At 53.8% G+C, this 13,548-nt stretch overlaps 1 protein-coding gene across 5 annotated transcripts in view; it reads left to right on the top strand.

Annotated features, from left to right (window-relative positions):
• Positions 1 to 577: 577 nt before the first annotated feature.
• The window catches only part of MYH14 (myosin heavy chain 14), a 105,824-nt gene continuing 92,853 nt past the window's right edge, over positions 578 to 13,548 (top strand). For 2 of the 5 annotated variants that reach the window (XM_050771438.1, XM_050771439.1), the window contains exons 1-2: positions 579 to 635; positions 7,299 to 7,706. In XM_050771438.1, coding sequence (XP_050627395.1) covers positions 7,302 to 7,706 — 405 coding nt within the window. In that variant the 5' untranslated portion in view covers positions 579 to 635; positions 7,299 to 7,301. Of the gene's footprint in view, positions 636 to 2,380; positions 2,498 to 7,298; positions 7,707 to 13,548 lie in introns of those variants that run through there. The other 3 variants (XM_050771436.1, XM_050771437.1, XM_050771435.1) reach the window with 2 other exon arrangements.

The following is a 13,548-nucleotide window of genomic DNA, read 5'->3' on the forward strand; positions in this document are numbered from 1 at the left end:
GATTAAATGAGATCATGCAGGTAACGCGCTTAGCACAGCTCCCGGTCTACATCGGGTGCTCGATAAACGATCATTGTTATTCTGATGGTATCACGGCCCACACCTCCCCGGTGGGTGAGAGCCTGGGAGGGTGCCTGGTACATGGTCTATGTTCGACAAAAGTGAATTCTCTCTCCTGTCTCTCCTGCCCGCCGGCTCCCGGGGGACCCAGGCATTCCGGCCTTCGGCCGGCCCCCCCACGCCGGCCCTTACAAAGGCCCCCATTCATGCCTTGCGCACAAAGCGGCCCATTCACCCGGGCCCCTTGGGCCTCCCGCCCCCGGCCGCCCCCCGTGCCTCGCTATTGGTGGCGCCCCGTGCCCGTCAGGCCTCGGCTTCCACCCCCGACCGCGCCGCTTAGCTCCGCGCTCGGGCCGTGTTCTTTTCCCACGGCTGGCACCCTTCGACAACTTCTGATTGGCCCCGCCCTCCAGCCGCTCTTTTTGATTGGCGGCTCCCGTCCCCCAGGGGCGGGGCCGTAGCTTGCCGCAGCGGGAGCCGATTGGCCCCTACTGCGCTCGTGGGGGCGGGGCTGTCCCTGCGGACCCGCCCCTCTTTCTCCCCAGGCCGAAGCCTCGGGAGGGCCCTGGAAGCCGGTGAGTGCCCGCGGCTGGCAGCCCTCCGGGGGTGGCAGAACGGGACTGGGCCAGGGGAAGCTGGAGCCTGGGGGCTGCGATCGGGGCCCGGGAGCCCGGGCAGGCGGCCGGGGACGGCGGGGAGGTGACGCGGGCACTCACCTTGGGCGCGCAGCGGGACGGCGGCGAGGGAGGTGGGGGGGCGGGACGTCTACACTCCCCCAACTCCAGTTGCCGCCGTGTGCGAGGCCGGGTCGGGGTCCTAGCTGGCAGCCCCGGGCCTGTTCCGCAGAAGGGGAAACTGAGGCTGTCTTTGGAACCTCGGCCGCTTTAATACCTGAGTCATCGCCTCCAGTCCCCCGCCCCCAGCATGACATGTCTCTGTTCTCAAGTGTCAGAATCGGGGGCCAGAAAGAGGGGTCGTGACTGGAAGAGGCGGAGGGGTGGCGAAGGACATATTTGAGAACCATCGATTTACTTGGACGCTTTTATTTTCTATTACTAAATAATTTCCTTTCTTTATCATATTGACTCATGGTGAGTTATATTGTACCCATTATACAGAGAGGGGGAGGCTGAGACTGGACAGAATTGGTGACTGCAGGGGGACCTGTGGAGAAGAACACTCCGGAGACCAACTGCGTGCTGGGTCCTTTAACCTTTTCAATCCCACAGGAGTCCCCCTAAGGAAAGCGTCAGTCCCTGTGGCATAGATGGGGAAGCAGGCTGGTAGTATCAACAACTGGGACGCAGAAATTGATGTCTTAGGGACCTGCTACAAGTTCTTCCCAGACCCCCTTCTTTAGAATGGCAGAAAACAGTCTGGGCTTGAATCCCAGACCTCCCTCTTATACTGTGTGGCCTTGAGTGCCTTACTTTGACCCTTCCTGCCTCAGTTTCCGCATCAGAGAAATGGACATGCTGATTGCCCCTATGCCATCGGTTGTTGAGATTATTCTAGGCCGGGGGCAGTGGCTCAGGCCTGTAATCCCAGCAATTTGGGAGGTGGAGGCGAAAGAATCGCTTGAGCCCAGGAGCTGGAGACCAGCTTGGGCAACACAGCGAGACTTCGTCTCTACAAAAAGTAAAAGAGTTAGCCGGGCGTGGTGGCGCACCCCTGTCGTCCCAGCTACTCGGGAGGCTGAGCGGGGAGGATCTCTGGAGCCCAGAAGGTCAAGGCTGCAGTGAGCCATGATCATGTCACTGCACTCCAAGCTGGGCAACAGAGACAGTCTCTCCCTCTCTCAAATCATGTTATGATCTCAAAGAGCTGTTCTAAGAGGAGAAAATACCCCACACATAGTAGGTACTCTTATCACCATGTAGTCTTTATTTCACTCCCGAGACTGAAGCTCAGGACAGAATACCATTGTTCTCTTCTTTGGTTCTCTTACCGTCTACGGATTTGTTGTTCCGTTCCCGCAGGTGGGAAACTGAGGCTCAGGGAGATTAATGATGAAGCACTGGGCTGGGGAACTTTCTGAAAGTCGTTTTACTAATTTCACTGGCCGCAGTTCACAGCAGGGAAAGCTGAGGCCCATGAAGCTCCAGCGGGATTTGAATCCCGGGAACCCTCAGCCTTCTCCGCTGCGGGCCCTCGACCTTTGCCCGCCATAAGGGGGAGGAGCCCCTGGCGCCGCCGCCGCCGCCCACCTGGCAACAGGCTCAACCCCCGCCTTCCCCTGGCCCCCGTCAGAGGCCCTGAAGCTCCAGGCCCGCCCCGTCCCCAGCCGGGCAGGTGCTGGGTGACATCAGAGCTGGGCTCCCGCCCCGTGACGCGACGGGGCCCCGCCCTGCGCTGGACCGCGGAGGTCGCCGCACCTGAAGAGGACCGGGATTCCCGTGCCCTCTCCCCATCTCCCTGCTCCGGTCGGCGCCCCCAGGTAGCCCCGAGGATCTGCGAGTTGAGGGGGCGGTGACACAGGCGCTCAGGTCCAGGGGAATGGGTATTGGGCCCTCGGACTCCTGGATCCGAGGAGGGGCCTTGGGGGCCGGTTGTCCCGGGTCTGAGGAAGGACTGCGCTGCGAGCCCGAACTCGTGGGTCTTGGAGGAGGAAAGGACTGGGGTCAGGACTGCAGTTCTGGGGTCTTAGGGGAGGAGGCGGCTGCAAGCCCGGATTCCTGGGTCTGTAGGAGCAGGGGCTGGGGGCCTGAACTCCTGGGTCTGAGACAGGAGGGCATTGAGTACTGGGACTCCGGAATCCCAGCGCTAGAAGCCAGGGTCAGACGGCTGGATGCCAAGGGCCCCAACCTCTGCCCCAGGGCGGATCCCTGGCTGCTTTTCTTTTTCAAGCCCAGCAGTCTTGGCCCCTCCCAGGGCAGGTGCTTTCACCTGCCCAGGTGACAGTAATTAGCCCTGGCAGAGTGTTCCTGCTGGGTGAGGAAGGGTAGAGCAGCCAGAGAGGCTGGGCCACTTGGAGCCAAGGCCTGCAGGCCCTGCCCGCCCCATCAGGGCTGTGATCCATCTCCAGAACTCAGCATCCCCACCTCTAGTCCGGCTGCAGTGAGGTGAGGGGCCTGCACTTCCCCATCCATAGGAGGAGGGGCTGCGGGCTCAGACTCCTGGGTCCTGGGAGAGGAGGAGGCTGGGAGCCTGGACTCCTCAGCCCCCGGAAGGAAAAGGCTGGGGGCTTGGACTCTTGGCTCCAGGGAGGAGAGGCATAGGGCATAGGGTGATTGCAAAAACTCCCAAACCCTTCCTGGTCAAAGGCCACAGGGCTGGAGAGGAAGTGGATGGGGTGGGATGGGGTGGGGTGGGGTGGGGTGGGGTGAGTGGGGGTGAGGGTAAAGTGCCAGGGATGGAGTTTGGGTCTGGTGTATCCAGGTCACACTGGAGGCCTGGGGTGAGCCTTGACGATTTGGGGGTCACGGGGTGGAGAAACTCCCTGCTGCATTCAGAGTGCAGGGGTCCAGCGTTTGAGGCTTGAGCGCCTCAGGGCCAAGAGTCACTGGAAGCTGGAGCTGCTGGGCTCAGGGATAAGAGGAGAGGGTCTGGGAGGAAGTGGGTCCTCTGAGCGGACCTGAGATTCCCGTGGGAGAGGCTTGAGGGAAAGGCAGGAGTCTGTTGGGACCAGATCCAGGGATGCCTCCAGGGCAGCTGGGCGTTTAGAAGGACTTTTCCAGGGGTATGTGGGAGCCAGGTGGGGATGGCAGGTGAATATAGGTCTGCTGGGCAGAGGTGAAGTCCTGCTGTTGGGGAGACAGAAATCTTCCACTGTTTCTGTGATTGATGTGCTGGGGCAGTGATGGGGACATTTGAGGCAGTGGATGAGAGTAGGGGCCGGGTGTGGTGGCTCATGCCTGTAATCCCAACACTGTGGAGGCCAAGGCAGGAGGATCACTTGAGCCCAGGAATTAGAGATCAGCCTGGGTAACATAGTGAGACCCTGTCTCTACCAAAAAAAAAAAAAAAAAAAAAAAAAAAAAATGCTGGGCCTGGTTTTGCGCGCGTGTGGTCCCAGCTACTCAAGAGGCTGAAGTGGGAGGATCACTTGAGCATAGGAGTTGAGGCTGCAGTGAGCTGTGATTGTGCCACTGCACTCCAACTCCGGCCTGGGCAATAGAATGAGACCTGTCTCTAAGAAAAAAAAAGAGAGAGAGAGAGAGAGAGAGAGAGAGAGAGAGAGAGAGTAGGGGCAGGTTTCTTTAGCAGAATAGGGAGAATATTTTTCCTGCCTGGTGCTTGGACCACGTTGGAATTGCCACTACTGTCCATGACCCCCTGGATGGCGGGAGGGACCCAGCGCTTTCTAGTTCCCCCAGCACCTGGTTGCCTCCGTGATAGCTGGAGCTGGATCTACCCCTAAGCCAGGAGCTCCCCCAGGCAGGGCTCCTAGCCGACTTTTCTCTGGGTCCTCAGACCCACTCAGGGCAGAGTCTCGTACTTGAAAGTCCTCAGAGAGTTGAATGAATGGGGCCAGTTTCCCCATTTTACGGAGAAGGAGCCAGGTTCCCACAGAAGGAAGGAATTGTTCACTGAAGCAGTGAGATTCGAGTCTATTCAGCAGGCATGAGGTAGGCATGACCAGAGGTGATCAGGGAATCTGAATGACAAAAAATCAGGTCAATTCCCTCTCTGGGCTCACATCTTAGAGTAAAAGCAAGGTCGTACCTTTTGTTCCCTCTTTTATATTCCCTCCCACCCTCTGCCCCTCGATCATTTGGCTCTAGCCACGCTGCCCACCTCCCAGTGCCATAGCCACACAGGTGCATTGCAGCCCCAGGGCCTTTGCACTGCTGGCCCCAGGACCTTTCCACTGCTGTCTGGAATGATTTTTTTTTCTCCCAACAACCCCTTGGCTCACTCCTGTCATCTCCCTTAGGTCTTAATTTAAATGTCACGCCAGACAGGCCCTCCCTGGCCACCCTAATGAAAACTTCAACATTCTCAACCCTAACATCCCCTGTTCCCTGGTTTATTTCTCCCCTTGGCATTTATTTACTTGGCATTTATTTACCATTTAACATACTATATGACTGGGCACGGTGGCTCATGCCTGTAATCCCAGCAATTTGGGAGGCCCAGGCGGGCGGATCACCTGAGGTTGGGAGTTCGAGACCAGCCTGGCCAACATGGTGAAGCCCCATCTCTACTAAAAATACAAAAATTAGCCAGGCACAGTGGCATGCACCTGTAATCCCAGCTACTTGGGAGGTTGAGGCAGGAGAATCGCTTGAACCTGGGAGGCGGAGGTTGCACTGAGCCAAGATCAAGCCATTGCACTCCAGCCTGGGTGACAGAGCGAGACTCCGTCTCAAAAAAAAAAAAAAAAACGAAAACAAACAAAGAATACCCCCAAAACCACCAAACATACTATATTTGGTTTTTGTAAAAAAAAAACAAAAAAGAGAGAATTTTTTAAAAACAAAAACCATACTATCTAATTTACATTTTTAATCTTTTTATCTGTCTCCTGGGATTAGAGCAGCTGTGTCTAATAGCAATATAATACAGGCCAGACGTGTAATGTAACATTTTCTAGTAGCCACATTTAATGATAAAAGTAAAAAAGGAACGGGTAACATTAATTTAATGATATATTTTATTTAACCCAGTAGATTGAAAATATTATTTCAACATGTCATTAAATATTTAAAATCTCAATGAACTATCTTTTTGTTGTACTAAGTCTTGAAAATCTGCTGTGTGTCTTACACTTAGAACACCAGATGGGGCTATTTATATTTAAATTTTAAGATGGGGCTCGGTGGCTCACACCTGTAATCCCAGGACTTTGGGGAGCCAAGGCAGGAGGATCACTTGAGCCCAGGAGTTTGAGACCATCCTGGGCAACAAAGACGACCTTGTCTCTACAAAATAAATTAAAAAATTAGTAGGCATGGTGGCATGCCTGTTAATACATTTATTTATTTATTTATTTATTTATTTATTTATTTATTTATTTATATTTTGAGACAGAGTCTCGCTCTGTCACCCAGGCTGGAGTGCAGTGGCGCCATCTCGGCTCACTGCAAGCTCCGCCTCCCGGGTTCACACCATTCTCCTGCCTCAGCCTCCTGAGTAGCTGGGACTACAGGCACCCGCCACCACACCCGACTAATTTTTTGTGTTTTTAGTAGAGACGGGGTTTCACCGTGTTAGCCAGGATGGTTTCGATCTCCTGACCTCGTGATCTGCCCGCCTTGGCCTCCCAAAATGCTGGGATTACAGGCATGAGCCACCGCGCCCGGCCATATTTATTTTTTAATTAATAAATTTCAGACATGAATCACCTGAGGCCGGGAAGTTGAGGATGTGGTGAGCCATGATTGCACCACTGCACTCCAGCCTGAGCAACAGAGCGAGACTCCATCTCAAAATAAAATGATATAGATTTAATTTAAATGAATGAAATTGAAAATGTGTTTCCTCAGTGACACAGGCCACATTTCTAGTGCCCAGTAGGCACAGGTGGTGGTGGCTCCCGCGCTGGACAGCCCAGGGCTAGAAAGTAAACTTTTGGAGGCAGCCGTCTTCTTCCAGCTTGTCCAGTGCTCCATTGTCAATGTCCAGAACTGAGCCTGGCCGGGCGTGGTGGCTCACGCCTATAATCCCAGCACTTTGGGAGAGTGAAGAGGGTAGATCACTTGAGGTCAGGAGTTCAAGACCTGCCTGGACAACATAATGAGACCCTCATTTCTACAAAAATTGAAAATAATTAGCCGGGACTGGGTATGGTGGCTCATGCCCATAATCCCAGCACTTTGGGAGGCCGAGGCGGGCAGATCACCTGAGGTCAGGAGTTCGAGACCAGCCTGGCCAACATGGTGAAACCCCGTCTCTACTATAAATACAAAAATTAGCCGGGCGTGGTGGCAGGCGCCTGTAATCCCAGCTACTCAGGAGGCTGAGGCAGGAGAATCACTTGAACCCTGGATGCCGAGGTTGCAGTGAGCTGAGATCGCGCCATTGTACTCCAGCCTGGGCAATAAGCAAGACTCTGCCTCATAAAAAAGAGAACTGACCCTCAGGGCCTGGTTCACAGCCCAGCTTATTAAAGAATGAATGAGTGGGTAGAGAGGTGAATGAATGAAATGAGTAAGCCAGGTCTGTTAACCCAGAAGGGTGGCAAGAGATCTGATAAAGGAAGGCAGAGGGGCTGCCTGGGGAATTTGGGGTAGGGAAGGGAGGCACTGGGGATGGAGCCTCATCTGATCTCCACCCTCTTTCTCTGCCCCCTGCAGACCATGGCAGCCGTGACCATGTCGGTGCCTGGGCGGAAGGCGCCCCCCAGGCCAGGCCCAGTGCCCGAGGCTGCCCAGCCATTCCTGTTCACGCCCCGCGGGCCCAGCGCAGGTGGCGGGCCTGGCTCGGGCACCTCCCCGCAGGTGGAGTGGACGGCCCGGCGTCTCGTGTGGGTGCCTTCGGAGCTTCACGGGTTCGAAGCCGCGGCGCTGCGGGACGAAGGTGAGGAGGAGGCGGAGGTGGAGCTGGCGGAGAGCGGGAGGCGGCTGCGGCTGCCACGGGACCAGATTCAGCGCATGAACCCGCCCAAGTTCAGCAAGGCCGAGGACATGGCCGAGCTGACCTGCCTCAACGAGGCCTCGGTCCTGCACAACCTCCGGGAGCGGTACTACTCGGGCCTCATCTACGTGAGTGGCCTCCTGCTGGGGGGCGGGGGACGGGGGGGCGGGGTTGCTGCCGGGTGGGGAGCCGGGTCCACACCCCAACCTGCATTAACTTGAGGCTGTGTATCATCTGTATCCCATGTCCGGTGACTATTCCTACACTTACTTGGTTGCCAAATTATGAATTAATTGTTGGATTACTAGGACAGCCTCGGGACCTACTGGGGACATCGCATGATATATATGGTAGATAAACTGTATTATTTTCCTAAAGTATAAAACGTTCCAATTTCTCAGATATAACTCATCCCGAGTTTTAAGGAACAGAAACAGATCTGTGACAATCATTAATGTGAATCACTGACTATAGAAATATGTTGCTTGAGGTTCAAGAGCAGCCTGGGCAACAAAACGAAACCCTGTCTCTTAAAAAAAGATAAATTAGCCAGGTGTGGTGGTGGCCCATGCCTTTAGTCCCAGCTTCCAGGGAGGCTGAGGCAGGGGATCACTTGAGCCCCGGAGGCCAAGGCTACAGTGAGCTATGATGGTACCACTGCACTCCAGCCTGGGTAACAGCATAAGACCCCATCTCAAAAACAGACACAAAGCAAAAAAGTATATGCTAGGCTCTGTGCTAAATGCCTATCTTTTAATTCATTCAATCTCACCATAGGAAAGGTAGAGTCTATTATTATTCCCATTTTACGTAAGAGGCAAATCAGGCCCAGAGAGAGTTAATAACAATAAAAATGAACATTTATTAAACATTTACCAAGCCTTCTTCCAAGCTTTCTAAAATACATTGCCTTTGTACATTTTTGGAATTAGAAAACATCTGATCCTCATTTTACAGGTAAGAAAACTGAGGCACAGAGAGGCCAAGGTCACACAATTAGACCTGGCAGATTCAGGTGGTCCCAGGCATTCTCACTTTGCTGTGGTGCCTCTTAAGATTGAGATGGGGCTGGGAATGGTGGTTCATACCTGTAATCCCAGCACTTTGAGAGGCTGAGGTGGGTGGGTTGCGTGAGCCCAGGAGTTCGAGACCATCCTGGGCATGGCCATCCCTGCAAAAAAAAAAAACAAAAAAAATTAGGTGGGCATGGTGGCACACTCTTGTAGTCCCAGCTACTTGGGAGGCTGAGGTGGGAGAATCACCTGAGCCCTGCAGGTTGAGGCTGCAGTAAGCTGTGATAGTGTCACTGTACTCCAGCCTGGCTAACAGATCAAGACCCTGTCTCAAACAAAACAAAACAGTACAAAAACCCATTGAGAAGGGATTGATGATAGCTAGGTTGACTATGGTAGTCTTCCCACATCTGTGCTAAGCGTTGGATGTTCATTGCATTTTTAAAACTCTTTAGAGCAAACAGATGGGGTAGGGCGGTGGTTCTTAACCCCACCTGCATGGTAGAGTCATTTGGGGAATTCTTAGAAAATACCAGTGCCTGAGCCCCACCCCAGAACTTTAAATCAAGCTCTCTGGGGCTGTGACATGAGCAATGGTTTTTTTTTTTTTTTTTTTGAGATGGAGTCTTGCTCTGTCGCCCGGGCTGGAGTTCAGTGGCCGGATCTCAGCTCACTGCAAGCTCCGCCTCCCGGGTTTACGCCATTCTCCTGCTTCAGCCTCCCGAGTAGCTGGGACTACAGGCGCCCGCCACCTCGCCCGGCTAGTTTTTTTTGTATTTTTTTAGTAGAGACGGGGTTTCACCGGGTTAGCCAGGATGGTCTCGATCTCCTGACCTCGTGATCCACCCGTCTCGGCCTCCCAAAGTGCTGGGATTACAGGCTTGAGCCACCACGCCTGGCCAGCAATGGTATTTTTTTTTTTCTTCTTTTTTTTTTTTTTTGAGACGGAGTCCCGCTCTGTCGCCCAGGCTGGAGTGCAGTGGCCGGATCTCAGCTCACTGCAAGCGCCGCCTCCTGGGTTCACGCCATTCTCCTGCCTCAGCCTCCCGAGTAGCTGGGACTACAGGCGCCCGTCACCTCGCCCGGCTAGTTTTTTGTATTTTTTTAGTAGAGACGGGGTTTCACCGTGTTAGCCAGGATGGTCTCGATCTCCCGACCTCGTGATCCGCCTGTCTCGGCCTCCCAAAGTGCTGGGATTACAGGCTTGAGCCACCGCGCCCGGCCAGCAATGGTATTTTTAATAAGCTTCCAAGGAGGTACTAATGGGCAGCCAAGGGGTTATTAATTTCATTTAACAAAAGAGCAAACAGGATTAGAGAGATTGACAAGGAATGTGGACAGTCATAATGAAAAATAATAATAAGAGGAGGCTAGCAAATATTTAATCAAGCACTCGTGATGTGCCAAGCACTGTTCTAAGTGCAGCGTTTGAGTTATCAGCTTCTCTCTGGGCCAGGGACTGCTGATATCACCTGATGTTCAGGAATGTTAAGTGACCCATAGCCATGAAGGAATCACGCCAGGATTTGAACCCAGGCAGCTGGTTCCAGAGTCATGCTCCAAACTCCAGTTTAGACTGGTGGGGTCTCACAGCTTTGCTCCAACATCCACCCCTTTGAGGGTCACAAAGCGGAAGATGAGAATATTTTTATGAAGCCTCACTCCTGCTTGGAGATCGAGGCTCTGAGATAAGCAGTGGCTGGCTCAGGGTCCCTCAGCTTGTGGTGGCAGGTGTGGAATTTGAATCGAGGGTTATCGGACCCTGCACGGGGTTGGTGTCTTCTCCCGTCTGCACCGGCCCTTTCCAAATCCTCAGACGCCTCTACTAGTCCTGGAAAAGAGGCCTCTGCCTGAGCCACACCCCCCACATCTCACCCAAGGCCACAGAGATCAGGATGACATCCAAAACATGGATCCACTGGTTGCCTTTTATTCATTTTTATATATATATATATTTTGAAACAGGGTCTCACTCTGTTGCCCAGGCTGCAGTGGAGCAACATGATCTTGGCTTACTGCAGCCTTCACCTCCTGGGTTCAAGCAACTCTCCTGCCTCAACCTCCTGAGTAGCTGGGACTACAGGCGTCCACCACCATGCCCAGCTAATTTTTGTATTTTTAATAGAGATGGGGTTTCACCATGTTCGCCAGGCTGGTCTCGCACCCCTGAGCTCAAGTGATCTGCCCAACTCGGCCTCTCAAACTGCTGGGATTACAGGGGTGAGCCACCGCACCCAGCCACTCTTTGCCTGAGTGCTCCCAGCAACCTTGTAAGGTATCTGCTGTCATCCTCACTCTGCAGGTGGGGAAACTGAGCCTCAGATTGGGGGGTAGGATTTGAACATAAGCCTCATAACCAGGAACCAGCTAAGCTAGAACTTGAACCCAGGTCATTGTGACTGCAGACCCCAGGTCCTAGCCATTGCACTAGGAAGATTATTCAGAAAGTTCAGTAGAAAAAGTGGTAGGGCCTGAGCTAAGGTGGTGGCCAGGGAGCCAGACTTTTGGGGCCTAAGAAATGAAAGTAAGAGAGAAGATTCTAGAATTCCAGATGGGAAGCAAATTGGGCCTTAATAAAGATCATTAGCCCTTAGTGAATACCTGCTTTCTCTGCTGGGTGCTGTTCTAAGTTTCTTTCCAATGTGATCTTGTTGACCCCCTCCCTATCCACATCAGGTTGTGAGGTAGGGATTATCACCCTCTTTTTCCCACAGCTTGGAGAGGGGAAGCCATTGGCCCAACAGAAGCTGATAGTGGCTAAAATATTGAGCATGCAGTGTTTCAAGGTCCATGTTCTGTTTTTTTGTTTTATTTGTGTGTTTGTTTGTTTGTTTTAGACATAGCCTTGCTCTGTCACACAGGCTGGAGTGCAGTGGCATGCTTATAGCTCACTGCAGCTCAACCTCCTGGGCTCAAGTGATCCTCCTGCCTCAGCCTCCTAAGTAGCTGGGACTACAGGCACATATCACCACGCCTGGCTGATTTTTTAATTTATTGTAGAGACCGTGTTTCACAATGTTACCCAGGCTAGTCTCAAACTCCTGGACTCAAGTGATCCTCTTGCCTGGGCCTCTCAAAGTGCTGGATTTACAGGCTTGAGCTGCTGCTGCGCCCAGCTGGGGTTCACATTAAACCCTCTGTATGCCACATGAACTTGTGGATGACTCCCAGGCACCTTATGCAGGAAGCACTATTTCTGTCCCCATTTGCTAAAGACACTGAGACCCTGAGAGGTTCGAGCCACCTGGGCCAAAAATGTTAGAGGTGTGATTCAAACTCTGCCCTGTTTAAGACCTGCGCTTAGTACATGTTTGTTGACTGACCAACCGATGGTGGGGAAGGTGGTATTGCCCAGTGAAAAGTGGGACGTCCAGGGCTCCAGAAACCCAGCTTCTGCCACTAGTAGGCTTTTTGGCTTGGAGTTGCTAAGAGTCTCAGTCCCTTTCCTGGGACCCTTGGGGCAGGCAGAGAACCCCTTTGTAGAACACCCTGCTCTGAGAAACATGGAAGATGCATGATGCGATTTCACTCTCAGAACACTTCTAGGGGGTGGGTTAAAAGCCGCATTTTCCAGGGCTGGTAACTGAGGTTTAGAGAGGACACAGCCTTCATGCAAAGTCACACACAGCTCAAAAGTGCTGCATCTGAATTTGAACCCTAGATGGCTTCAAAGTCTGAACAGTGAGCCTGGGAGTTTGAGGCTGCAGTGAGCCGGGATCGCGCCACTGCACTCCAGCCTGGGCGACAGAGCCAGACTCTGTCCTGCCCGCCCCCGCCAAAAAAGTCTGAGTGAGCCCAGGGCTCCCAGGTACGATGGGTAACGTAAGAGTCTCAAGACCCATATCTGGTGTGGGACGCATGGGCGCCGCCTCGGCCTGGCTGGTTTTTATCCATGATCTCCCCTAATCCCTACAGCCTTTGTAATGGGGTAGGGAGTGTCACCCTCGGTTTCCTAAGGAGGAAACTGAGACTATGGGGAAAGTCACCGGGCTGAGGGGGGGCGGGGGCAGGTCTGTCTTCAGAGCCCCAAGGGCTGGAGCAGCCATTCCTGACCCTTCCAGGCGGACTTCCCCAGCTGTCTCCCACCCTGTGGGGGTGCACCAGCCTCTGTTCTTTCCCCCCCAGCCTTGTTGACCAGCTCAGGTTTCCGTTCCTAGGGTGTCGCCCTGGAAACAAGGTGTGGCTGGCAGGAGGGGCTGGGGTGGGAGGGTGGTGTGGGGAGTGGGTTCCTCCGCCAGCCAGGAGTGGGGGCCAGGGCGCCGGCAGCCATGAGATACCCTCCCAGGGAATGTGGTCCGGCCGCCCCACCCTCTGAGTGCTGAGGAGCTCCCGGAGCAGCCCTTTCAGGCGGGGAGGGCAGACACCCAGCAAACCGGTTGTTCCGCTCCTGGCCAGCCACCCAGGCCACCCACCCTCCCACCATTAGAAGGTTGGCACCTGGGACCAGGCAGCCTATGGTGGCCACACCCTACTCTGCCTGAGAAGCCCAAGCTCCCTGGGAGCTTAAAACAGTCCTGCTGGCCAGGCACAGTGGCTCACGCCTGTAACCCCAGGCATGCCGGGGTGGGAGGATCATTTGAGCCCAGTGGTTCAAGACCAGCCTGGGCAACGTAGTGAGATCTGATCTCCACGAAAAGTAAAAATTGACAAAATTGGCCAGGCGTGGTGGTGCCTACCTGTGCTCCCATCTGCTGGGGAGGCTGAGGCAGGAGGATTGTTTGAGCCCAAGAGGTGGAGGCTGCAGTGAGCTGTGTTCATGCCACCACACTCCAGCCTGGGTGACAAAGTGAGATCCTGTTTCTAAAAAACAAAAGAAAAAGATAGTCCTGCTGCTAACCAGCTTAGAAAGCAGCTAGCTGGGTAGCTAGCAGAGTAGGTTACCCTACTTTGTCACACACAGCTGGAAAACACATCTTAATTTGAATCCCAGATGGCTTCAAAGTCCAGAGTAGCTCAC

The sequence above is a fragment of the Macaca thibetana genome, chromosome 19, assembly GCF_024542745.1.
Source record: "Macaca thibetana thibetana isolate TM-01 chromosome 19, ASM2454274v1, whole genome shotgun sequence".
Taxonomy (NCBI): domain Eukaryota; kingdom Metazoa; phylum Chordata; class Mammalia; order Primates; family Cercopithecidae; genus Macaca; species Macaca thibetana.